Raw genomic sequence first — 27,616 nt, 5'->3', positions numbered from 1 at the left:
CAGCGCGGCTTTGGCGCATTTTCGGCTGGTTTGATTCATCCATTTTGAAGAGACGGGGGAGCGGGGGGCTCGTCTGATTAAGGGGCCCTGAAGCAAGAAGCAGCGGAGTTTGAGAAGCCAGCAGCCCGGGGTTCGGCGGCAGCGGCCCCATCGGCCGAAGTTGGGGGGGGTGGGGCGCCGAGCGCGCGGGGTGGGGGGGGTCCTGGTCTTTGGCTTCTCGACTCGGTCCTGTTTCGACAGCGAACATGTCTCGGCCTGTCAGGTCAGTGCGGAGTCCGAGGCCTGGAGCGGGATGGAAAGGGTTGGGGGTGAGTGGTGAAGGACTGGGGGACAGAAGCCTGCAGTCGGCCCTCTCCAGTGCCACGCACGGCCTCCTCCCTTTCGGGGCCCGCGCGCGCCCTTGAGCGTGGGGGGCCTTGCTGGCTCGCGGGGCTGCGCGGGGGTGGCGGCCGCGCGCCCATGCGCGCGCTCCTCCCCACCCCGCGCCGCTGCAGGGCTCCGGGCTGCTCTGCTGCCTCCCCCACCCGCCGCACTGGAGCGGGCGGGGTGTTCCCTGAACCGCCAGCGGCCGGAGGGGGAGGGGTGTGAAGTCAGCGCCCCCACCCAGGCCCCACCTCCTCGGGGCCAACCCCTTGGAGCCTGCGGGGAGACCGGCTGAGTCGGGGCTCGGCTCCCCACCTTAAGTGAGGAGGGGCGGAGACGCCCGGTGGCCCCTTGCCCCCTCTGCTTGCGTGGGGGTGGGGGAACTCAGCCCTCTTTCTTTAGCGGACGGGGGTGTTCCATGCAAAGGGGGAGGGGCGGTACTGCCGCCGGGCCCCGCCTCTGTCCTCCAGGGTCGCTGCAGGGCCCCGCCTCCCGGATTGGGCCGGGCGTGGGCGGGACCCGTTCTTTTCCCCTTAGGCAAAAGTAAGAGCTGGGGACTGGGCCTTGGAAAATGACTGCTGCCTCTCCTCTAACTCGGAGTTCTGAGCGGGTTAACCGCCCCCACTCACCCCCCCCCCCCGAGTTCGCTATTTCCCTCCGACTAGAAATGTCCTTCCTCGGGGAAATGTCCCTACTCAGGAAGGTGCGGGTTAACAGCACGACCCAAATCCCGTGTGGTTCTCGTTCCCGCTGCCTGTCTACGCTCACTCGGTGTACGTGTCTCAGATGTTTTTGTAACCCTCTCTTTCCCCCCCAAGTAACCTGAATGATAAGGGGTCTAGGTTCCGGTAACCCGTAGACTTGATTCTGAGAATTTCAACAAGTTTGCAGTTCCCCAGCGGACGGTGGAATCGCCCTTTGCCGTCCTCCTGGCTATTGTATGGAATGTGCCATTTATGGAGGGGTGTGGCTTAATCCAATGTGTCGAGGCCTTTAAAAGGAGGGCTGTTGCAAATAACTTACTTTTAATGTAATGTCCGTGACGCTTTCGATGTAAGGAATTGGCGGCTTCGCATAGTGTTTTCTAGACAAATAGGTGGTGTAGATTTAAAATGTTAACAGTTGTTGCTTCCCCTTCTTCCAAGTTTTGTGAGAAACGGAAGGATTTTGACCTAGAGCTCTAGAGAGAGGTTTGGAACCCGGGAAGGGGTTTTGTTCCACACCGATCTATCTCCTGCCTAGATCGTCCGTCTCCAACTGGTGGTGGTATGGGACTGCATACTTCTACGTTCGGGGTGGGCATGAGGAGAGTGCTAACTAACTACCACTGCTTTTCTGCCTTCTAATTTCTACCCTCATCTCTGGTAACTCACCATCGCACTCGGAAGAGTTTTGCCCACTTTCTGGCAAGGAGTCTGAATAGATACTTCAGACCATAGTGTGCAAATTTTTTTCGGCATGAAAATTGATCAATGTATCCCATCAATTTATGTAGAATATTTTCTTTAGGATCAGGTTAAATAGACAATATCGTAATAAAGATTTGATTCATCTGTATTGGCTCTCCTGTCTCTGGAAGTAAAGTACTGTGTGGTGAAATTGGGACTGTTTTTCTCTACCTTTTAACGTCAGTTCACTAGGTTTTGATGACTTTATATTATTGTGTGACTTTATTATACTCATCTGCCTCAATTTGTGTTCCCAGATTTAGACACTGGAACACGAACAGCACTTTTTTTTATTTGGAAACTTTGATTTTTTTAAATATCACCAGTTGGGGATATATTAAGCGCGGATCTTTCTGGGTTTTTTTCGAGGCATTGGGACGTCTGCACAAATTTTTTCTTGTTCGTTGTGTTGTTAAAAATAAATTTAACTGTCTGTTTGCCCCTAATTGAATGAAACTAATATATTGGCTTTTGGGGTCACTTTCATAGTATTTTAAAGCAACTTGGTTTCTCATTATATATTTTAGTGATTAAAGTCTCTTTGTAACTTTTTAAAAAAGTTTTTAATATACTCATGACCAATAATAAAGCAGAAATAATTAAACTTGAGTTTGGTGGTTTGTTAAATTTTGCAACAAAAAAGTCTTATCTTAGGGAAGTGCTTTTGTTCCAAGGTGTAAATGAAGAATCTGTATACCTGAGGGCATTTAACATAAAAGTTAATGGTCAACGTTGACCAGATACCAGAATGATCAACCCGTTTAAAAACCAACCGAAAAAAAAAAGCGCAAGTTGGAAAATGAGTGTCGGCACATCTTTTAGGGTATGTTTCTGCCCTTTAGACCTATATATAATTTTGAAATTTTTCTGCTTTTCATACTTAACTGTAAATATTCATTTTCATTTAAATACTAACCTGAGCATTTAAAGAAGTATTAGAAATGGACTAATGGCTGCTTGACACCACTTTCCATATGAAGGGAGTGATGAACTGATAAAGCTACAGCAGGTTTTTCTGTAGACGTGTGTGCAACACTTATCCAAGTAGTTTTGCTCACACAATATTGCTGTCTTTACCTTTTACAGCATCTGACTCACTGTTTATAAATGAGCTCAAATAGTTTAGGCCTTGGGTTCAATTTTATAGTGTAAAATTACAGTCTTGGAGCTAGACAGAAATTTAGGCAAATTCATTTTACAAGTGACTCAATGGGGACCTGGACCAGTGAAGTGCCTTGCATCACACACTTAATGAATGCAAAGGTTGGGCCTAGAATCGAGATTTCTTAATTCCCAGGCCCACTCATCCTCACCCTTTCCAAATAATAATCACTTTACCTTCTGCCTGGTACGTATTGATGTTATTATAGTATACAGCACTTTTAACCTTTCAAAGTGCTTTCATGAATCTTGTGAGGAAGGAAGGAAAATGCTATTACTTATAAAAGATGAGAAAGAAAACTCCGATTTACTGACTTGCCCAGACTAGAAACCAGGTTTCTTGAAATTCAGCTTAGTATATTCTCCAAAGATCCTCCCTTTTTTGAAAATCATCCAAGGCATTCAGATCAGTGTGTGTTCCTTTCTGTAACATAAGTGTACTTGGTATCTGGTTGTCTTCTGTTGAATATACTTGGAGATTGCAAGGAACCTTTAACCTTGAAAGTTTAGATGTGAAAGCATAGGTTCATACTGGTTGATACAAAATTATTTTAAGTAAGTTTTAAATAAGCAGTTTTGTTCAACTCAATTTAAAATAATTTTCCAGGATACTTTGTAATTGAAAGTATTTTTTTAATTAGAACTTCAGAGATTAAGTCCAGTTCCTTCAGTTTACCAGGGATGATTTATAAGCCAAAGAAATTAAAGCGTAGAAATAGCAAAACTATTTAAACTGTGTGAGTCTTCGCTATTTTCCTTTCTACTAGATTTGCATTTACGGTATTTGATTCCACATAGAATGTAGTACAGGTCCACAGTCCCTGTATAGTTTGAAATCATGAAGGCCATGTGTGTTTGGAAGTTCAGGGTTTTTTTTTCCAAAATGTTCAAAGTAATGGTGCCTGTACTGTGCATTAATGTGCGATCACTAGTGAGCTCTGCAGTAATGCTCCTATAATCAAACACTATAGTGACTCTGTAATAAAACAATTTTCACACACACAAAAAATGCAACTAAAAAGCCCAGTTGTTTAGGTAAACTGAAACATTTGGTTTTCAGAACTGTTTAAATTTCTAAATTGTGAATTAGAGATTGTGGGCCTTTAACCGCAGAAGTACCTTTCTCAACCTTCAATTTTAGAAAAAATCACACTGCAACTCAAAAGAGTATCACTGGGCAACTTTTTTCGTGCCAAGTATCCTGGCAGATACTTTACACATATTTCGCGATCTTGAAAGAACTCTTCAAGCAAGGTATATGTTATTCCCATTTCATACGAAGTAGCTGAGGCTTGGCTAAATGAACTGGCCCGGTTCACCTGTTAAGAGGTGAAGCAGGACTTCAAATCCAAATGTGGCCAACCCACAGTCAGTGTGATCTTCCCCGTGAGACACACCGCCACAGGCAACACCCTCACAGCGCATCTTGCGAGCGCATCTTGCCATCTTTGGAAGGGGTTACATACAGTTCGTAAAGTTGGAGAAGACCAAATTGAAAATGGGGGAGGGGGTGAAATGACAGTTTTTTGGAAGGAATAGAATATGTGAGGAGGTTGAAGGAAGATAACCCGAATGGAGAGGGAAAAGTGGGGAAATAGTGGGACACTTGTGGGAAGAAATGTGAGCGTTAGATAAGTGACATTGCTTCAAGTGTGTGTGTTTTGTAATGCAAGGGTGTGTACCCCCTGGCTAATTAAGTGAGTAGATTTCAAAGCCACCTAAAGGACACTATAAGAAATTTAATGAACTCATTTTACAGATAATTATAGTTGCAGAAACGCCAGAGTATTAGCTAACTGAATCCAATGTGTGTTAAAAATGTATATGAGCAAGCAGAATTTGTCCCAGGAATAAAACTTAAAATCTGTTACTGATGCATCATTAAAAGACAGGGGGCATCTGGCTGACTCAGTCAGTAGAGCATGTGACTCTTGATCTTGGGGTCCTGAGTTCCTGACCCGCATTGAGCATAGAGCTTACTTAAAAAAATAAAGTTTAAAAAAGAAAAACCATGGTATTTGGAAAGATTCAACACTCATAAAATTCAACATGTTATAATTAGAAGGAAAATTAAGATTAATTAAAAATTGGAGTTGATTTAACTTGACAAACGTTACAAACTAAGGTAAGTGATTGAATTTTTAGTGTTTTAAAAAAAACGTTGTGGGGAGGTATCATGGTACAGCGAAAGAAACCCTGGGGATCAGGAGACTTGGGCTAACTTAGGTTTATATAATGGAGATGTTGCACTCCATCAGAATAATAGAAACTTGCCCACAAAGCATTTTGCAATTTTCATAGGTTTCTTCCAACTCTAGAAATAATGAGAAAGTAATTTTGAGTAGAGAAAGGGCAGTTGGTTTTATTTACTTATTTATATGGTCTGTTTTTCCCAGAAATATAAAACAAGGTCACCATACTACATAATTCCAGGACACCATACCCTAGTCCTGTGAATGGCGCTCTTCAGGAATAGTAAGAATTAGAGCCTGCACAGCCAGATGGGTTGCTTTGTAAACTTTGTTTACTTGAACTTAATAATAATGAAGCTATTGAATATGCCGTGAAGTGTTACTTCTGTTTGCGTTTTTTAATTCTCAGCTGCAAAGATAGAAATAAATATGACCTCATTACTCCAGATTAGGAAGAAGTAGCTTCTTGGATTGTTGAGACTAGAGATGGCACTTAACAGACCGCCGTGTTGTGCACAGTAGAAAACATTTGATGTAGCAGCAGGACCACTTTGGTCAAACCAGGACATCTCTCTGTTTTGTTTTGAAAAACCTATTCCTATCTGGATTCTAGGAAGTAGAACTGATGGTTAGAATATTGCATTGACATATTTTTAAATAACTACTATCTAAGTAGCCATAATTATAGGTCTTTGAAATACTTCAGGCAAAGAGACCACAGGTTGCCAAAGACCGTATCTACTGGGGATTGCATATTTTTAGTTGCTGCTTCGTGCACATCTATTTTTTGAATTGTGCACCTCTCCAGTTCCCTGCTAAGCAAGGTGATCTTTAAGATTTCATCTGTCAAGCTAAAATGACCCTGAAGATGAACTACTTGAACTAAACATTAGCTCCACTTGGAAGTTAAAAATCCACTTTGCTATTCATTGGGCTGGGATAACAAACATGGCTGGCTGGCTGCCACAGATAAACTGCAGCTGTAAAGACTTACAACAGTCCTCCTTCTGGTGACTACTACTCCTACTGAGAAGTGATTCTCTAAAAGAGACTGTCAGAAACTTTGCTGTTTGAAATTATGTCAGAATGAGACACCACACTTCTGTCAGGGCTAGGTCCTTTTGACTTGGAGAACTCAGTTTACAACTTCAGGGCTTCAGATGAGTTGCTGGACCCAAATTCCACATCTAACTTCTCTGCCAAGAAATAGGATCCACTTTGTGGTCAGACCTGATGTTAACCCCATTACACACATTCTTACCGTGCTTCAAGCCTATCAGGACACTGCTTTGTGTAATTTCCCCAAAAGCACCTTTCTCCAGATCCTTTTATTTTCCTCTGTATGGTGAGGTCCTCCATACTTCTGATATGCCTCTGCCTTCATTGTAATGAGTCACTAAACCTGACAGGCTACAGATATGTGCCTGGTGATTGGTTTAAGACAACTGGAAGATTCCACTGAGCTTCCTGAGGCTCTGCTGCAGACAGGACTCTACCTTGGTAGCGTGGGCATCTGAGACCCCTTAAGTCTCACCTGCTTGAGGTTTCTCTGTCCCTGAGTGCATAGGTCTTACACTCAACTTCTGTTGGGAAAAATCTCGCCCCTTTTATTTATCTAATACTATATTCTGCTCACTGAAATTTGTGTGTGACTCTTAAACAAAATAATTTCCTATAGAGAGAAAGAGAGTGGTGAACTGAATATATATGTTAAGAATAAGAAGTGCCATGTAGGAATTAATATTTATTCATCTGGACTGAAACATTAGCAAGTTGATAAAAGATTTAGTAGGGGATTATGACAATTAGCTAATAAACATGTACCTGGCTCATCATTCAAACCTTCACTCCCTTCCCTTTGCTACAGAAATTAGAAACTCCATCCAAAAACCTTGGGAACGCTTTCCTAAATGTTCATTTTACTTTGTTTTTTACTTTTTGTTGTATCTTGTAACTTTTTGAATTTTATGTTTAATTGTAAATAACAATGATAACAAGATGCAAAGGAGTCAATCTTAGCCGATAGGAACTTGAAGCTTACGATGAATGAAGCAGTTCTAAGAAATTTCTCTTAATTGCGTTCAGGTATCCGGGCTTCTAGGAGTTACTGTTCTTATGTCTCTAGAAAATTTGGCGTGTGGGGCGCCTGGGTGGCTCAGTCGGTTGAACGGCCGACTTCGGCTCAGGTCATGATCTCGCGGTCCGTGAGTTCAAGCCCGGCGTCGGGCTCTGTGCTGACAGCTCAGAGCCTGGAGCCTGTTTCAGATTCTGTGTCTCCCTTTCTCTGACCCTCCCCCATTCATGCTCTGTCTCTCTCTGTCTCAAAAATAAATAAACGTTAAAAAAAAAAATTAAAAAAAAAAAAAGAAAATTTGGCGTGTAAATAATCTTTGAGGACTAGAAGAATGGGGAGAGATAAATATCCTAAGTTTTAAGCGGGGAGAGTAGTTCTACAGAAACCTTATGTAGATCTGAAGAAACTTCATTAGTCCCTGTTGTGCAGAGTTAGATTTGTGAGCGATTAGGAAAGGAAGATTTGAGAGGTTGCAGGCATCAACGGTGCCCTGTGGGGGTATTGGGTTAGTTGGGCTTGAGCTGGAGAATTCACTTTACCGCTTAACAGCTTGCAGTGATAGGAAAGTTACTTCGCCTATCTGAGCATTAGATTCTTCAGATAAAGTGGAATTAATGTTAATTAGCTCCTCTTGTGAGATGATTGTGAGGATTAAGGGAGAATTTAGGTGAAGTATCTGGTGCATGGTACTAACTGCTGTCGTAATAATTTTGAATTCAGCATCGTTTTGCAAATGAATCTCCTAGGTCAGTAGTCTTCGTAATGTCCACTTTCAGGGCCATCTCAAACATTGATTCAGTTTTTTATTTTTAAAATACTAGTAATTTTAGGGGCACCTGGGTGGCTCAGTGGGTTAAGAATCCGACCCTTTATGTGGCTCAGGTCACCATCTCACCACTGGTGAGTTTCGGCTCTAAGATGGACTCTGCGCTGAGAGCGCAGAGCCTGCTTGAGATTCTCGTTCCCCCTCTCTCTGCCCCTGCTCTGTTTGCGCTCCATCTCTCTCTCTGAGAAAAAGAAAAACTAATAACAGTAAAAAAAAGTGAAAGCTTTTTGCGATCTGAAGAGAAACCAAGAGTATAAGAAAGTACTGGTAATTTCAGAAATCAAAGTTAAGCAAGTTTCTTTAATGCAGGATTTTCAAAGCTTTAACTTGTTTAAGGAGGTGATAATATCCAGATTGATCTGGCCAGGAAACCTTTAGAAAACCTATCTTGACAGAACACAAGTTGGGAAAGTCTGTAATGAGAAAATTCTTTAAATTTGAAATTATAATTAATTCATGCTCTTACAGTGCTGCTGCTTTTACTTTTTACTGGCCGTGTTTTATTTTGTGGTTCCTGGGAATATTTTCGTTCGAACAAAAAAGGTTTAGTTTTTAAAAGTTTAACTGTCGTTTGTTTAAAAGAAAATAGAGTAAAAAATACTGTAAAATTACTGGGTTTCTCTTTCAACAAGGGTTTTGACAGAGCTTCATATGAAGAAGTCCTTGTGGGGAAAATAACAAAATGTTAGGCAGAATGCTAGTTCATTACGATGGACTTGAACCTCAATAGCCATACCCCGATTAATGTCAGCCTGAAAGTACATTTCTACTGATGACTTAAAGGACTTTGTTCTTGGCCTGTGTTGACTAAGTTTGCAGATAATAGGAAGTTGAGAAAGATAAATATGTTGAAATGAACTATCAATATACAAGATGGTTGTAAACAATTCTTTTTTTTAATTTTTTTTTTTGATAGAGCTTGTGGGGGAGGGGCAGAGAGCGAGATGGTCAGAGGATCTGAAGCAGGCTCCCTGCTGACAGCAGAGAGCCTGATTTGGGGCTCCAACTCATGAACCGTGAGGTCATGACTTGAGCTGAAGTCACACGCTTAACTGATTGAGCCACCCAGGCACCCCCAAAAAGGTTTTAGATTTTGGGAAAAAGAGGCTTTAGTTATTGGAATTGCAATATCCAGTACATTGTGTGTTATAACAGCCCAAAAGGCAATGGAGATCTTGGATTGCATTAGTACAAATATAGAGTAGAATAGGAGTAGGAAATTCTGAATCCTGATCTCTCTCTTTCCTGCACATACACCTTTATAAACCATATTGTTAGGGTTAGATTGGGGCACTACTTGATAGACTTTACTAAATCTGGAGGGAAACAAGGTCATGAGGATGCTTGAAACAAGTGATGGGGAAGGGTTAAAGGAACCCTAATTAGCCTTGAAGAAAAAAGTAGAATCTGTCCTATAAAGTTAAGGACTATGTGGAGGAAGGGTTAGATTCAAACCATGGGATGGGGCGCCTGGATGGCTCAGTTGGTTAAGCTTCCAACTCTTGATCTCAGCTTAGACCTTGATCTCAGGGTCCTGAGTTCAAGCCATGTATTGGGCTCCACACTGGGCCTGGAGACTACTTAAAAAAAAAAAAAAAAAAGATTTAAACCATGGTAATCCAGAAAGTGGATAGATGATAGAATCAGTGAGTGGACTTCAGAGGCAGATTTCGCCTTCTTGGGAAGAACTGTTTCATTATTGGTGTTTTCTTAGTATAGGCTGCCTTGTGCGGGAGGTTCATGAAAGGTTCTTAGTCATTCCCTTCTAGGGACATTTGTTGATAGGATAATGAGTTTGGGGTAAGATTGGATTAGATGGTCTAAGGTCCATGTAATGGTCCATGTGGATGTACTACGGTCCAAGGTCCATGGGGATGTACTAAGTAGCTCTAGTACATAAAATACACTTGATATCATCATCATATCACCCTACCTCCTGCCCCACCACTGGCTGCAAAACTTTGATAGGTTTTAGGAGTGCTTAAGCTTGAAAACATATTTTTAAGATACAAGAAATTAGAGGTGCCTGGCTGGCTCAGTGGGTAGAGCATCCAACTCTTGATCTCAGAGTCATGACTTTGAGCCCCCTATTGGGTATGGAGTGTTTCATAATAAATGAAACAATTTTTTTTAAAGATAGGAGGGGGACTCTCCCTGGCTGGCTCAGTTGGTAGAGCATGTGACTCCTGATCTCAGGGTTGTGAGTTTAAGCCCCATGTTAGATGTAGAGACTACTTAAAAATAAAAATCTTAAAAAAAAAAAAAGATGGGGAATTAAAATGGGGAAGGGATGTTATTCTTTTGCCACCAAGGATCAAAAACAAACTTTTTTGTAATGGTAAAAATAAGAACAACTTTAGAAATCTCCTTTTGCAATCCACTTTTTATTCTAGAGTAGTGGGTCTCAAACTTTTTTGATGAGGTCGCTACACACAAGAACAAAAACACCTGAAATAAGTTGCAGGTAACTTAACTGTTACTTAAAGTACAGTTTTCTCTGATATTTTTTATTTGTTTTGTTGTTGTTTTAATGCTGGTTATATACCAATAAATTCATTTCAGGACCCAGTAGTGGGTTGTGACCTATCGATGGAAAAACATTGTTCTACAGGATCTCATTTATCTGAGAAGATGAGATACTACCACCCAGGTGATTAGTGAAAAGAACAATGTTGGTTATTTTTAGGTATCTCAAAATTCAGATTTCAAATGTGCTTTAAGTGCCTAATGAGAAACTTGTTAAATTCTAGGTTAGCAAGTTGGGTTTCTTCATTCCTCTTCTCTGCGTTGACCAGCACTTGAGGCTAAAAATGGAAGTGTAGTCTGTTGATAGAACTAAATTATGTCTACAAGGCTCTCCCATTTGCCCTGAGAAAATGGTTTTGTGCTCTTCTCGTAGTATAGAGCTTAGGGTGTCAATTTATATTATTATATGTAATTGTTGGTTGCTTGTTACGACTCCATATTTTGATGTGCAGGCTTGTTATAAGTAGAGCTGGATTATGTGGTTTTAGTTTTCTCATCTGTAAGGAGGGTTAGGAGCGCCTGGCTGGCTCTTGTCAATAGGGCATGGAACTCTTGATCTCAGGGTCATGAGTTCAAGCCTCCACGTAGGGCCTAGAGCTTACTTGAAAAAAGAGGGGATTAGATAAGGTCCTCCAAAATTGTGATGATTTTCATCTCAAACACTGATCCTTGACTCTTCAGAATGTTGGTGGGAGGTACAACACAACCTATTGTTGTTTGGGTCTTAGACAGTTACTACTATAAGAGCATTTGGGGTGTAGACCTATCAGTAAAAATAAGTTGATGAATAAGAGAGTGGAAGAAGAAATTCCCTACTGTTTGTGAGTTGTGTGAGTTACCCACTCTTGGTGCCCAAACCAGATCTTTTAGTATTCTTTGTCTAGCTTCCCACTTTACCCTTTTTTTTTTTTTTTTTTTCCCCCCTTCAACCTGATGCAGAAGTGGGGACTTCTCATCTCAGAGTTCTCTGGTGACCTCTCAGGAATTGGTTCGCTGTGACCAAGGTACATTTAGAATCTAGACAGAGATTACATAAGGTTTTAAAGTAACAGCAGGCATATAATTGAAATTTTTGTGTTCCTATACAATTGACCCATTGAATACTGAGTTTGAACTATCTGGGTCCAGATTTCATGCAGATTTTTTTTTTTTTTTTTTTTTCAATAAAAACAGCACAGTATTATAAATCTATTTTCTCATCCTTATGATTTTCTTAACATTTTCTTTTTTCTAGCTTACTTATTGTAAGAATATATTATATAATACATATAGTATAGAAAATATATGTAAATCAACTATTTATATTATTGGTAAGGCTACCTGTCAACAGTAGGCTACTTGTTAAGTTTGGGTGGGGGCTGTCAAAAGTTCTACTTGGATTTTATGTAAGACATACTTTAAAAGTGTAAGTTAATCATCGTGTTCATTAATCATCGAATTAGGTATATTCAAAATGGCTGTGGTATTCTGGGTGGAACAAGTTAGTACTTACAAGTAATGAAAGCTGCTCTTTGTTGGTTAGTTGTGCACCTGATACTCACAACAATCTTGAGAGATAGGTATTGTTATTCCTATTTTACAGGTGAGGAAACTGAAGTTCAGTGAGGGGAAGTAACTTGCTCAAGAACATACAACTAGTAAGTGGCAGAGCCAGGACTTAAACCCAGTTCAAAAAATCTGTTTTTAACCTCTATGCTGTATTGAAATTTTGTGTTGTCCTCCCAGTTCTGGTTGTCCTAGTCGTTGATGCTATTTTACACTGAAGAGTCGGTTTAGCTTTGGCATTTAATTTATGTAATGATATTTCGAGGAAGGAAGAATGTGTCTTTGTTTTCAACTAGAAGTAGAACTTCTCACACCTTTAGACTTAAGTATTACTCACGAGTGTTGTGTTTCCATCCCAGTATATCTTCTCAATTTTTAGTTTATAGTGGAGTAAGTCCATTAAAAGTGCATTTCCACCCTAAATAAGGTAAATCTCCAAGTAGTGGAAATTGTAATTCTGTTATTGTTTTGAAGCATCTTTAGAAGACAGGAAATGAACTGAGTTGTTATTATAAGTCATTATAATGAGTTATTATGAATGGCCCATTTTCATAGATCTTTTATTTAAATTATTTTTTCTTTTCCTCTTTAACATTTGTGGATGGATACCTTTCTTTTTGCCTAGTTATCCTTAAATTCGCTACTATATTCATATTTGCATTACTCAGGTTTTATAGTTTCAGTGAAAAATGACATATGCAAGATAATTCTGATAATTTTCACATAATTCAAAATAAAATATTTTCTGCTTCAAAGGAGGGGGTGGCCTTTGAATTTAATTTTGAAAAATTTAAATTTAATTACTCCTATCAGTATCGTTTACGTGGCATTTTTTGTAGTTCTGCTTGTTGAAAACTAGGATAGAAGAAAATGTACTAAACACTTGCCTTTTTACTTTTTTAGGTTTAAAGTAACGAGTTATTTCATATGGACAAAACTAGATTTTCCTGTCACTAAGGGCAGTGGGAATTAAATATCTGATAGGCTGAAGGCTCACATATAACATCCTCTCTCATGATGCCTTTTCACCCTGAACCTTTGCACATGCTGAGTCCATTCACTCATCAAATGCATCATTTCTTGGACTTGGTGTTCTGAATGAAGGAGAGACAACCCCTGCCCTCAGGAAATTCACATTTAGTAGGGAAAACAGACATTCAGTGGATTATATAATTGTATCAATAAAGGATTAAAGGTGTTGAGAGGAGGTGAGGTTGTGTCTGATATGACTGGGAGTGACACAAGCAGCAATGTAGGTCAAGGAGAAGCATGACCAAGTGTTAAGAAACGACTTTATTGGAGGAACTACAGATTTGTAAGTGGCTTGATTAGTGGCAAAAGATGAGGCCTTCAAAGACTTAGGAGATTAGATATTATCCTCTCAAGTATTTTACAAAACTAGGTTTCCAACAGAGTTCTTAAATTTGGCCCTAAGAGCAAAAAATTAAAAACATTTGAGTGTTTCCTTTTTACCTTGCTCTGTGGTAAAAAGAAAAGAAAAAAATGTGGGTATAAGACCATTGATATCAAGAAGCTCAGATTAGTGAAGAAAATCAATGGTACACCAATAGAAGCTAAGATGTGTGGCATACAAAAGAGTAGGTGACTATTTGCAATTGAGAAAAACTTTTTTTTGAACTTTAATAATTTTATTTAAATTTGTGGCATAGGGGCACCTGCCTGGCTCAGTCAGAAGAATGTTAGACTCTTGATCTTGGGGTTGTGAATTTGAGCCCCATGTTGGGTGTAGAAATAAAAAAATAAAAATTTATGGCAATAAATAGATAAATAAATAAAGGCATACCCATTTAGGCCATCAGTTCCAGCAGAGGAAAATCTGACACCCAGATAAATTATGTGATTTGCCTCAAGTTCTAGAACCAGAATCCCAAGATTCCTGTTAACAAAGATTCCATACTTTTTACCATAGAGTTCCTTTCTGGAGTGTTGCTGTTGATAGACTAAGAAGTAACTATCATTAGCAAACTGTTATAAAGTTGTTTATGTTGAACCTACGCCTAATTTGATCAGGAAGCTAATAAGCCAGTGTGTTTACTACTTTCTTTTCAAAACCTTAAAGTAGCTAACATGTTTTCTCTTTTGCAAGTTGAAAATTCCAGTTTATTCAGTTGTTCTTCATAGGACATACCCATCACTATTCTGGTTACCCTTCTTTTTATAGTGTCATAGGATGTATCTATTGATAGATGGTACCCAGAAATTGTACCATTGTTTTAGTTGGCGACCCCACCAGCATGGATAAGCTAGAATTATTATGCCTGCAATTTTAGAACCTTGTACATTAACTATTAGAGGTTAATATTTCATACTCCCTCTTCTGGATACTTTCCTTCCTCTTGTTACACGTCCCATTTTCCTTGATCCTAAGTAATGCAGAAAATTGTCATCTTTACATGATGATCATAATACTGTTTTTCATGGCACCTGTCATTAAAAAAATCACTATGTTGCTAGAACATAATAGGCATTGAATTACTAGCCCCCCCCATAGTCTTTTTTTTTTTTGAAACAAAATATTTTATTCTTTTTTTTTTAATTGTAAAATCACATAAAATTTACCATCTTAACCATTAAAAATTTTTTTTAAGTTTATTTTGAGAGAGAGAGAGAGATGAAGGCACATGAGGGGGGGTTGGGTGGAGAGAAGGAGAGAAGGAATCCCAAGCAGGATCCCCACAGCTTGGAACCTGACTCAGGACTTGAACCCACGAACCTGTGAGATCATGACCCGAGCCAGTCAGACTCTTAACCAAATGAGCCACGCAGGTGCCCAACCATCTGAACCATTTTTAAGTGTACAGGTCTATAGTGTTAAATGCATTCACACTGTTGTACAACCAACCTCCAGAACTCTTTCTCTTGCAAAAGTGAAACTATACACATCATTAACTCACTATCCCCTCCCCCCAACCCTTGGCATCTACCATTCTTCTGTTTTTATTTTTATTAAAAAAAATTTTTTAACATTTATCTATTTTTGAGAGAGAGAAAGAGTGAACAGGGGAGGGACAGAGAGAGAGGGAGACACAGAACCCAAAGACCCACAGAGCCTGATGTGAGAGTCAAACTCACAAACCTTGAGATCAGGACGCTTAACTGACTGAGACACCCAGTTGCCCCTATTTGTATTTTTATTTTTATTTTTATTTTAGAAGAGAGCACCAGTCGGGGAGAGGGGCAGGGAGAGAGGGAGAGAACATCTTAAGCAGGCTCCACGCTCAGCACGGAATCAGAGATGTGGTTCGGTCCCACAACCCTAGGATCGTGACTTGAGCCAAAGTCAAGAGTGGGAGGCTCATCTGACTGAGCTACCCAGAGGCCCCACTTAACTTTCTTTTTTTTTTTTTTTTAAAGATTTTTTTGGGGTGCCTGGGTGGCTGACAGAGCAGCACCTGCTTGGGATTGTCTCCCCCTCTTTCTGCCCCTCTCCCGCTTGCACATGCTCACTCATGCATGCCCCCTCCCTCAAAATAAATAAGTAAACCTAAAAAAATACCAATTTTATCTTATTTTAAGTAATCTCTATACCCAACAAGGGTGGGGGACTTAAACTCATGAGTCACATGCTCTACTGACTGAGCCAGCCAGGCATCCCCACTGTCCTTCTTTCTTTCTCTATGAATTTGACTACTCTAGATATCACGTAAGTGGAATTAATGGTCATATTTTTGAAATTAGCTTTCCTATTACAATGGAATCATTTATATATAAACCCAGCTGCTTGTAACAAAACATTTGGAACATGTTTTAAAGTCTTGCGTTTTGACTTACAGAGGCAGTACAGTGAGAAGATAATTCATTGCTGGTAGACTAAAGAAAAACAGAAGGCAAAATTCCTTTAGAGCCTATCTTTCTTGTCCAAAGCCAAGGGTATGGCTATGCTTTCTTCCCTATCTAAGCCCCAAACATGTTTTCAGAATCCATCCAGCCCTCCACCTTCCATGTTTGCATATTATATATAAACTGTACGTGTGCTTGAATACTGCACATCCTGTCTTTGGATATAAATGGTGTCTTAATCTATAAAATCAGGAATATTCCTCTGCTCAGGTTTAAATGTAGTTGGTGGCATTTTTCTTTTAATTCTTTCAGTTCACATATTCAGTATCCATTTAGTGCAGTACCTATAAGGCTCTTTTGAAAGCGATACTAACATGGATACTAATTTGGATACTAACATGGAGGTTTTTATATATATCTCTAAAGGAGGAATTTTAAGCTTTTAAAGTATGAAGTAGAAAGATGGAAATTAAAGATTTGTTCAAGTTGTTAAAGATGCCTTACCTAGTAGGAAGTGCTTAAAATCATCGAGTCAAGTAGGTACATAAATTTGTGACTTTCGCTCGTATTTTTCTTAATTACAGACCCTTTAAGAAAAAGCTTCTTTTGAATGGATCAATTACTTTTTTCTTCTTTTAAGGCTTAATATACTGTCGTCATAATTTGTATGTTATAACATTAACCATTATATTTAAAAATCACTTTGCCTTGAAAAAAACTCAGTAATAACTTTATCAGGTATACACGTGTATGTGTACATATCAGTAAGCATAAAAGTGTAAAAAATATTTACAGTTTTTGTTGATGCACATGTGACATCTCTGTGTAATGAATAATATGGTAGTTTGGCTCATTTTGCTGTGTCATGTGTGTTTGGGAAGTGGGAGGTTTTGTGGGAAAGAATAGTATTTGAGCTATCACTGAGATGAGCAGTCGGAGAATTGTAGTTTTAAATACTTCCGAACTACACTTTTCATAACAACATGGAAAAACTTTTTGACGGAGGTGGGGCTTGTCGAATGGTTTTCATAGAGCGAGTTCTAATTTTGTTTTTAAACAGAAACAAGTGTTCTGGTATCGTAGGAGAATGATCTTCATTAGAGTCTCTTCTTTCTACAGAAATAGAAAGGTGGTTGATTATTCACAGTTTCAGGAATCTGATGATGCTGGTAAGTTTCGTGATTTCAATAAATTGTAAGTTGGACCAACTAATATTGAAAGAATTGCTAACTCAGTGTACTGTTTTATCATGCTTTTAGAATAAGTTTTATCTTTTTTTATTTTTAAACTACATGTAAATTATGTCGGGATTTGTGTCACCCAAAACAGAAGTTGGACTTGCGTGGATTTTTACTTTTCCTTGGTAGATCATTGATAATAAATACTTGGATAACTTTTTTCTTAACTGGTTTTGGAGTCAGCTTCAACACGCAGTAATGTTTTCTTACAATGTGTCCTTAATCTCATTATTTTCCAGATGCATTTGCTATTCTTTCTGCCTTTTTTAAATCGAATTTCACTTTATAAAGATAATGTGTGTACTTTGGGAAAACTTAGAAGATGCAGAAATGTGAAAAAGAGTAATAACATACAATCCAACCTCCCAGAAGTAATGCTAACATTTATTAAATGCTGCTAAATATTTGCATGTATTCATTTAATCCTTAGTAGAGCAGTCCTATTAAAATGGAATATACTATTATTGTTTCCATTCTACAGATGAGGAAACTGAGGGAGGGATCTTATTCAAGGCCCCTTAGCTGGCAAATGGCCATTTTCACCTTTTGCAAAAAAAGCCTGTGTCTTTCTTTCCTTTTAAAAACATAGTTGGAAGTCTTGCTATAGAATTTTGGGTTCTCTGCTACTCCTATTTGTGTGTATCTTTCTCCTATTATGAAAAGTTATTTGAGAAACTACTATTAATGGTTGTGTGATATTCCATAATGGAATTTATAATGTATCCATCCATTTAATAATTGCTGAAGCTCCTGAGTACTTCCAGATCTCCACTATTATATAAAATGGTATAGTAAACATAAACCATTTTTAAGATTGGCTAATTTTCTTAAGTTCCATAGGACTTTTGAAATTGGAAGTATCTTCCTCAAGTGTCAGAGTATGCTCCATTTAATACTTCAGTTCAAAAGTAATCTACTTGATAACAGTAATTGTGTTAGGATTATAGAATTGTGGGGTCTTTACATTCTGAAATGCTTGTATTTATTACTGTAATGGTTTTCAAGTAAATATGAAGATGTTGAAACATGGGAATATCTTTAAGAAATTAAAAGGGTAGGATGTAAAATGATAAGAGATGCTTGGCTATGTATGGGTATATTAAAATACACACATGAGATTAGAAGGGACTGATATAGAAAAGAATTTATTTTTTAAAAATGAAAGAAAATTGAGGGGCACCAGGGTGGCTCAGTCGGTTAAGCGGCCAACTTGGGCTCAAGTTATGATCTCATGGTTTTGTCGGTTCGAGCTCTGCACCAGGCTCTGTGCTGACAACTCAAGAGCCTGGTGCCCACTTCGAATTCTGTGTCTCTTCTCTCTCTCTGTCCCTACCTCATGCACGCTCTGTCTCTCTCTCTTTCAAAAATAAACACTGAAAAATTTTAAAAAAGAAAAAATTTTGTGGGAAATCCTGCTGCCCCCTCACCGTGTAAGTAGCATTAGAGATACTTATCTCCATAAATAGTGGTAATTTATACATGTAAAAATCATAATATTTGAATTTGAAAAATGCTCTGTTTAGATGAAGATTATGGAAGAGATTCAGGGCCTCCAGCTAAGAAAATTCGGTCATCTCCCCGAGAAGCTAAAAATAAGAGGCGATCTGGAAAGAATTCACAGGAAGATAGGTAAGAGGCATTGTTAATCTGTTCCTGCTTACCCTGTTCCCACTTGGCCTTGAGGGTGGTCTCTGATCTCTAAATTGGTGGAATCTCCATTTTACTTTGGGAAAGTGCTTATTGTCTACTTAATGTTGTGTTGCATATTTCTTATTATCTCAGGCAGTGCTTCTTGAGTCCAGGGGTTAGCCTCTTTAAGGTCATGAGGCTTACTTAGACTCAACCTAGAATCCAAGGTGATCTCTAAGAATGCTTTTGTTGCTACCTCAAACCTCTGAACATAAGCAGAAAGATTGTTTAAGTATGTAATTTGTTACCTAAGGTTAGTATTGACATTTTCATTGTAGTGATAGCAAAGAATCAGTGGCCTTTCCCGTTGAGTCACACATCACTGGCAGAATCATAACTAAAGCTTATAGAATCTTCACTTGTATAGACTGCTGAGTTTTGCTATCTATAATCCTCCTTTGTTCAGATAATTTCGTCATTTGTGGGGCAGTAGAGGAGTTGTGATTTTAACTATACTTGCCTTCTGAGGCCAGGATATTGTAATTTTTGCCTCTGCTGTCACAGACCTACACACTCTCATCATACTCCATGTAGCATAATTTTAAGACCTTAATGATGGTGGTGATGGCGATAATGGTGATAGCTACCGTGGATGATTCTTTGCCAGTCTCTCTTATGTGCTAATTTATAATTTATATTCATTATCATTTAATTCTCACAACACCTGTATTAAGGTACTGCTAGCTTAGAGACAGGGTCAGTGATTTATCCAAGGTTATCCAGCAAATGGACCAGCAGGTTTTGGAACCATGTCTGTTGGACTCCAAAGACCATGTTTTCACCATTGGGCTGTACTGCTTCCAAATATATTATGTCAGAGCAGTTCAAAGAAATACAATCTTTCTCGTCAGTTCTTCTAAGATATTTACCTTCAAATACTAAAGTCTTGTAAAATAAAGCCCCACACAGAAGTCTTTCCGTTCTGAATTCATAGAATGCTAAATTTGTAGAAATGACAATATTTACCTCCATTATTTTCTTTACTGGAAAATTTCAGAAATGTGGTTTTGAGGAAAAATAAGACAACATTGTCTTGTGGGGAGACAAGTCTTCCATAGTTTTGTAGTATATCTTTAATCCAGTTTTCTGTAGCAGCCCAACTTAGATTCTCTTCCATTATGTTCATTTTTTATATTTCTCTTAGGAATGGATTTCTTTGTGGCCTGCAACCTGTTCTGTAGTGTCTCATCGATACAATTAATAGCTAGCCTAAAGTTTCCCTTGTTCTAATTGCTTGGTTTTATTTCTTTCCTAAGTGTCGGGAATGGTGGAGATACAGTTTTTATTGCCATTTGTACTAAGCGCCTTGTAAAGTTTATTCCCTCAGACCATTGTTGTCTTGAGTTTTCTATTGATCTCTACTTGTAAAAGTTCGGCTTTCACTTGACTTTATTGTAATGGGACTCCAGGATTAATGGTCTCTATAAACCCAATAATAAAAGAACTAGAGAAAACTATAGTTCTTTGTCATTGTAACTTGTGAATTAAGTGCTTACTTTGCATAAAAACATACAGAATGGTCTCAGGTTTCGGCATCACGGTGTATCTTGGATCACATTGCTTAAAGAAATAGGGTTGGTTTTTCTCTTTTTTTCGGGAATCTTGAGTTTGGTAGTTTGTCATTTGAGTGTGGTCTAGATCATAGGAAATACCAGAAGAGATTTACAAGACCTGCTGTTTGAAAAAGCTGTGAAGGCAGTTTTTTATGTTGGGTGTTTCTTTTTTTGTTTGTCAGAATTTCTCATAGAGTCGTGAAGTCAGAGCACTGAAGAGTGAGTACCAAGTGATTTGCCTGAGACCATACAACTGATTAATGACAAAGACAGGACACTAGAACCCAGATTCCTGAATTAAGATTTTTGAGGACGTAAAACGTGCATCTTTGTGACTTCAATTGTTTTATATAACTTTTCTTGGAACTTTGAAGCACTTTTTTCTTATTTTACTTTGCGGTGGTTTGAGTGCTCTTATTCTCTCCATGATACAAGGCAGGTCTGTGTGTTGATGTTTCTGATGTATAGAAATATTGGAGGCAAGAAAAATCTACGGAGATAATTAGTTGATCTATTTTCATTTTGTTTTAGATAATTTTTTAGGGATATTGTAATTTATACAACTGCACTCCAGTTTCCTTAAATAATTGTGTTTTAGGGGTTTTCTGCGTCTATATTTGGTGCCATCCAAATTTATTTGCCTACTCTCCCGCCATTCATACATTGTGTAATTTATTTTGAGTATTTTTATACTCTGCCTCTGACAACAGAGAATTTTTTATTATTAAATGTTCTTTGAATGTTTCATCCATAAAAGAGGTATTCTTCAAGTTCTTCCCCTGTCGGAGATACCAGAGGTGTGTGCTCGCTTAGATTTTGACCTAAGACTTTGAAACTTTCTCCCTGCTTCCCTTTACAGTGAGGACTCCGAAGAGAAAGATGTGAAGACCAAGAAGGAGGATTCTCACTCAGCAGGTAGGAAACAATTTTTAGTGTAATAGGTGGATTGACTGATGTCTTTATTCACTGGACATTTCAATAGCAGTTTTATAATAATGCCAGGCGCTGTCTTAAATACTGACATGACAAAGAGGTTTGCATCTTTGAAGAGCTCAGTGCTGGTGACTTATTGCAGTTGCCGTGAGGGTTTTTTAAACACGCTTATTTCAGAAATCCACCCAGGATTTCTGGTGCAGTAGTCACGGTGGGACATTGGGGCTTTGTTTTTTAAAAATATTTACAGATTATTCTAATGCATAATCAACACTGAAAACTATTTGCATAAACGAATAACAGCCATCAAACTGAATAGATTTTAAAGAGTACGTATAACAGGAAGTGACAGATCTAAGGCGTGTGGCGAGGAACTCTAGAGTGAAGAGCAGACGGAAGATAGTTTTGCCCTTACTTTAGCTCGGGAAGTAGTCCTTTGAAACGGTAGCCACAGAGCAGGCTGTTGGGGTAAGAGTTTTAACTCGAAAGAATTAATAGAGACCCCGTGGCCAAATACAATGTAAGATCCTGATTACTCGCTGTTATTTTTCCAAATTTAACTCTCCTAAGAACTGAGGGTTTATTCTATACTGCCCCCAACCACTTTAGTTTTGACCTACATTCCCATGCTTTTGCTTTCCTGGATGTCCCTCTAAATAGGATTGCCGTTGGCTAATACGTGGAGGGCCGACAGTCCCACTGCGTGCACTCCACTGAGCTATTGGCTTTCGTTCCTTTCCAAGTGTGTTATCTGACTGCCTAAGTTGAAAAGAAATAGGTTTTGTGTCTTAGAATAATTATCATTGGGAGTCTTCCCCTCTTCTATTTAAAAATATTTTTCTGGGGTGCCTCGGTGGCTCAGTCCGTTGGGCGTCTGACTTTGGCTCAGGTCATGATCTCGCAGTTTATGAGTTCGAGCCCTGTGTGGGGCTCTGTGCTGACAGCTCAGAGCCTGGAGCTTGCTTCAGATTCTTTGTGTGTGTCTCTCTCTCTGCCCCTCCCCCACTCATGCTTTTTCTCTCTCTCTCTGTCTCTGAAAAATGTATAAACCTTAAAAGAAAATAAAATATTTTTCTAACTTTAGTTTCTAAAAACTGTGAACATAGGGGCACCTGGGTGGCTCAGTCGGTTGAGCGTCTGACTTCGGCTCAGGTCATGATCTCGCGGCCTGTGAGTTCGAGCCCCGCGTCGGGCTCTGTGCTGACAGCTCAGAGCCTGGAGCCTGCTTCGGATTCTGTTTCTCCCACTCTCTGCCCCTCCCCTGCTCACACTCAGTCTGTCTCTCTCTCCCTCTCTCTCTCCCTCTCTCTCTCTCTCCCTCTCTCTCTCTCTCAAGAATAAATAAACATTAAAAAAATTTTTTTTTAAATAAAAATAAAAACTGAACATAGATTGAAATGTAATTGATAATTTTAGGGCAACACAATGATACGAGTTTAAAGTAGATGTTCATACCTAAATTCAGCTTTATTGTTACTTAAAACTACATGCATGTTACTTAAAACTACAGTTCTTTTCTTTTTTTTTTTTTTTTTTTTTTAATGTATATTTATTTTTGAGAGGGAGAGAGAGTACAAGCAGGGGAGGGGCCAAGAGAGAGGGAGACCCAGAATCTGAAGCGGGCTCTAGGCTGTAAGCTGTTGGCACAGAGCCTGACGTGGGGCTCGAACTCATGAACCACGAAATCATGACCTTAGCTGAAGTCAGATGCTCAACCGGCTGAGCCACCCAGGTGCCCCGCCTAAGTTACTTTCTATGTACTAATGAGTACGTGATATTTTTCAAGTTCGTGCTTTGAATTTTAGCTCCTCTTTTGTATATTTTGTAGGAGTTTTTAGGGATAGAATTTACCCTTTTTGAGTGAAATAAAGCTGAAGGTTATGGCTCATGCTGGCTTTTCTGGTCAGCTGTCAGATAAATGCACAACTCTTCGATTGTTGCATTATAACTTCGGTATTACAGAGGACAGTGAAGATGAAAAAGAAGATCATAAAAATGTGCGCCAGCAACGGCAGGCAGCCTCTAAAGCAGCTTCCAAACAGAGAGAGATGCTCATGGAGGACGTGGGCAGCGAAGAAGAACAAGAAGAGGAAGATGAGGCGCCGTTCCAAGAGAGTATGTAGACTTGGCTTGTTACTTTGGTCATGACTGTACTTGTTACCTCGATGGCTTCTGGGTTGTCGTGGATACTAAACATGGCAGCCGGTCCCTTAAATTAGATCCTCGCTGTTACAAGAGATGACTGTTTCTCATACGTGCTGATACTTTTGAGGTTCACAGACTCTCTTTGATTATGACGTCCATCGTTTGAACTCAAATACTGAATGAGCGCTTGTTAGAACAGCAGTTACACGGTGGGTGTTGTGATTAGGATTGGCGTTGTGGCCTGGGAGTGGAAGGGGTAGACCTCGTCCCCCAGCGAAAGCGTTCATAGCAGAATCTAGATGCTTCACACATGACTCAGCTTTATTGATTCTGTGTATTTTTGCTTTGTGTTTAGCTTTCTTGTTTCATTGGTTCATAGTTGGACCAAACACACACCCAACTGGTGCCATTTCATTTCCCCGGTCTCCCCAGTACTACAGGGGGGTGATGGAACTACCAAAAGTTATTTGGTGGCTGCGGTGTTTATTCAGATTAAATTGTATCCGTTCCCGTTCTCAACCGACTCTTCAAACAAGTCAGTGGCGTCACCCGCGTGTGCGGGCTAAGCCCGCTGTACGCGTGGGGCTGACGACGACTCCAGCCAAATGGGTAGCACAGCTCCCGGCAGAATCCGAGAGTGTTTATTTCCCAGATCCCGTCCTCCGGTCGTGCCTAGCACGGTCTCCCTCTGTTCACTTGGAAGGATGTGTACGTTAAGCTGGACGTTGAAATTCTTCTTTCCTCTCAGAAGATTCCGGCAGCGATGAAGATTTCCTCATGGAAGATGATGATGATAGTGACTATGGCAGTTCAAAAAAGAAAAACAAAAAGATGGTTAAGAAGTCCAAACCTGAGAGAAAAGAAAAGAAAATGCCCAAACCCAGGCTAAAGGCTACAGGTGAGTGGTGCAGAAGTGAAATTAAATTACCGCTTTGAAAAGTGGCAAGAACCAATACACTTTTCTCTACAGAAGTTCTTCATTAGGGGTTGGCAGTGGCCACATGCCTAACAAGAATGAAGGAATTCTGAAAGGACCGTCTTCCACAGTTGGAAGTATCCCTTATTTGATTATTAATAAGACTCTAGCCCCTGCAAGAGTCTGGCGGCTCAGCCCTGTTCTTCAGCTCCTGCCTTCCGTGGCAAGTTTTGGCGGCCACCTGTTTGTGTCAGGCACAGTGCTGGAAACGTTGCATCAGGGCATCGGGGTAGCTGTTCCTGCTCTTTTTTCTCACCAACATCACAATCCCAGCAGCTAGTAAAGACTCGAAATTGTGAAAATGCACACCTCTAATCCTATTTCAGTTCTCTGTTCTGATCCGTGCACGGTCCCTTGTGCTAGCCTAACGAAGCCACACTTGGCAACATGGATTCGGTTTCTTTGAGCCCTTGTGGTTTCTGCCAGATATTCCCCTTTCATAGCTACTTTGTTATTTAACTCAGAAAGTTCGATTTGCTTTGTTTTTTCTGGCAAATAGAACTGGTGATTTTTACATTTTTTTCACTTACCACTTCTTACCATGAGGAATTGTGGAACGGTCTGGGGCACGCGGGTGGCTCAGTCGGTTAAGCATCCATCTCAGTTTTGAATCGGGACGCTCAGGTCATGATCCCACGGTTTGTGAGTTCGAGCCCTATGTGGGGCTCTGCACTGACAATGTGGGCCTGCTTGGGATTCTCTGTCTCCCTCTCTCTATGCCCCTCCTCCACTCACTTTCTCTCAAAAATAAATAAACATTTAAAAAAAAAAAAAAGAGGAATCCTGGAACTGTCAAAAGGTATGTTATTTGATGAGGGCGCCTGGCTGGCTCAGTTGGTAGAGCATGGGCTCTTATCTCAGTCATGAGTTCAAACCCCACTTTGGGTGTAGAATTTACTTAAAAATAAAATCGGGGCGCCTGGGTGGCTCAGTCAGTTAAGTGGCCAACTTTGGCTCAGGTCACATCTCTGTCGCAAAATAAATAAAACTTAACATTTTTTCTTTAAAAATAATAAAATAAATGATACATCCTTAGAAAATTTTTTTAAGAATTTGATGGCTTTAGTTTCCACTCACATTGTTGTATCCATTCTTCTTGACCCGCCCTCCCCTTTTTTTTAATTTGAGAGAGAGTGCACAAGCAGGGGAGAGGGGCAGAGGGGGAGAGAGAGAATCTTAAAGTAGGCTCCTTGCTCAGCATGGAACTCAGTTCAAGGCTCCATCCATCCCACAACCCGGGGATCACAGCCTGAGCTGAAATCGAGAGTCGGATGCCCAGCCAACTGAGCCACCCAGGCACCCCATCCCTGACCCACTTTTTAAACAAAACCTTTATCAGAAACAACTTTTCATTTCACAAACCACTAAGGATAGTGTGCAGTTTCTGTAGCATCCTGTTTCTTTATTAGAAACATTACTGCAAACATAACACCACGGTGTTGGCAAAAGTGATTGGGAACCAGTGCCCACCTCGATTTTTTTTTTTTTTTTTTTTTTTTTTAATTTTTGTTTTTAACATTTATTTATTTTTGAGACAGAGACAGAGCATGAACGGGGGAGGGGCAGAGAGAGGGAGACACAGAATCGGAAGCAGGCTCCGGGCTCTGAGCCATCAGCCCACAGACCGTGAGATCATGACCTGAGCCGAAGTCGGATGCTCAACCGACTGAGCCACCCAGGCGCCCCCACCTCGATTTTTTTAGTCAGTTAGGATGTTGTCTTGATAGATTTTATTCTTCTAGTTTTGTTTATGGCTGATTTTTATTAAAGACCTTTTCTTCTCTTCTCTTCTCTTCTCTTCTCTTCTCTTCTCTTCCCTTCCCCAAATTGGTATTTGTTTTCTTTTCAGTGACTCCAAGCCCTGTGAAAGGCAAAGGGAAGGTGGGTCGCCCCACAGCTTCCAAGGCATCAAAGGAAAAGACTCCTTCTCCCAAAGAAGAAGACGAGGAACCAGAAAGCCCTCCAGAAAAGAAACCCTCTGCCAGCCCTCCACCTGAGAAATCTGGGGATGAAGGGTCTGAAGATGAAGCCCAGTCTGGGGAGGATTAAAAAAGTGATGATGGTTTGGGGAGAGATTTTATTAAAAAAAAAGAGAAAAAAAAAAAAGAAAAAAGAAAAAGGGGGAAAAAAAAACTTACTTAAGATAGAACATGGTTTTGGCTATGGCTTGACTCATGGGCTTTCAATGCTTTTTCCCTTTTCTTGAAAATAACATTCTGTCTTTCTCTCTCTCTCTCTTTCTCTCTCTCTCTCTCTTTTCCAAGAACACCATTGTATGTTTAATTTACTTTTTTGTCTTTTGGTCTTTTCTTTGCCGTCACCCCTCTTTCCCACCCCTTCCCAATGAAAGCCATGTCAAAGTAATCACTGGATTGACTGCTTCATCTTTTTATTTTTAATGGAAGGTACACTGCAGTTGTAAAGCAATAAGATTTGAGGTGAACGCTATGGAAATTTTGCTTTTTGCTAAACGGTAGCAAGTTGAACCCTAATCAAAAAACATAGAAGGGGTTTAGTTAAAAATGATTGCTTCTGTCTCTACCTGGACTTAAAAAAATCAGTTGTCATCTAATACAAGTTTATATGTCTATATACACAAGTATAGATGTCTACAAAAAATCATGATGTTACACTTCCACTGATGGGGCAGGTAGGAGATAAAGCTGAATGCTGAATTCTGAATTGTTACTAAAAGTATTCATATTTTTTACCGAGGGAGCAGGGCAGGGAATGGGGTCACCTGACCTTGTGTGAGGGGGTGGGTTTGTTTTGTTTTGTTTTGTTTTTTTTTAATTCCGTCACCTGTTATCTCAAAGAGACCGGGAGCCAGTGATCCTTTTACCCTGCTACAGTCTTTCAGGAACTTTAAAAAAAAAAAAAAAAAGCAAACAAAAAAACACAAGGGCCACCAAAACTTAAGTCACTCTTGATTTCCTATTTCATTCTCTAGTGGTTCATGTTTTTAAATATATATGTATCTATTCTGTTTCTTGGATAAAATTTTACCAAGGATCAAAAAAACCCCACCAAAAACAAAAACAAACCTAGAATTTAAATGGCAAGATCTATACACCAGAGTGGATTTCTTCTTAACTGACAATGTTTAGGTTTTAAGCAAATAAAGTACCAATTAATGTGAAACTCAA

The 27,616-nt window shown here is 39.7% G+C and overlaps 1 protein-coding gene and 1 long non-coding RNA gene across 3 annotated transcripts; both read left to right on the top strand.

Moving 5' to 3' along the window:
• The first annotated feature begins 4 nt into the window (after nt 1-4).
• NUCKS1 (nuclear casein kinase and cyclin dependent kinase substrate 1) lies at nt 5-27,616 on the top strand. Of its 2 annotated transcripts, none has more exons than XM_060644289.3 (7): nt 5-262; nt 17,056-17,105; nt 18,698-18,803; nt 21,276-21,331; nt 23,312-23,464; nt 24,246-24,392; nt 26,320-27,616. In XM_060644289.3, exons 1-7 carry the CDS (start codon nt 246-248, stop codon nt 26,517-26,519), a joined length of 729 nt encoding a protein of 242 aa, XP_060500272.1. In that variant the 5' UTR covers nt 5-245; the 3' UTR covers nt 26,520-27,616. The 2 variants fall into 2 exon arrangements, with proteins under 2 accessions (XP_060500272.1, XP_060500271.1); XM_060644288.3 differs by having other exon boundaries at nt 9-262; nt 24,243-24,392.
• Nucleotides 8,982-17,049, top strand: LOC144614879 (uncharacterized). Its single transcript, XR_013553135.2, has 3 exons — nt 8,982-10,714; nt 11,530-11,594; nt 12,173-17,049. It is a non-coding gene; the product is annotated as an uncharacterized LOC144614879 (long non-coding RNA).

Source organism: Panthera onca, chromosome F1, assembly GCF_046562875.1.
Source record: "Panthera onca isolate mPanOnc1 chromosome F1, mPanOnc1 haplotype 2, whole genome shotgun sequence".
Lineage (NCBI taxonomy): Eukaryota > Metazoa > Chordata > Mammalia > Carnivora > Felidae > Panthera > Panthera onca.
The sequence above is the reverse complement of the archived record's forward strand: the minus strand, read 5'-3'. Positions and strand labels throughout refer to the sequence as shown.

What these genes read in the sequence shown, in the direction of transcription:
- NUCKS1 (XM_060644288.3), top strand. An exon ending in GGAGGATTCTCACTCAGCAG is followed by an intron (nt 21,332 to 23,311) that starts GTAGGAAACAAT and finishes TCGGTATTACAG; the next exon opens with AGGACAGTGAAGATGAAAAA. An exon ending in ACCCAGGCTAAAGGCTACAG is followed by an intron (nt 24,393 to 26,319) that starts GTGAGTGGTGCA and finishes TTTTCTTTTCAG; the next exon opens with TGACTCCAAGCCCTGTGAAA.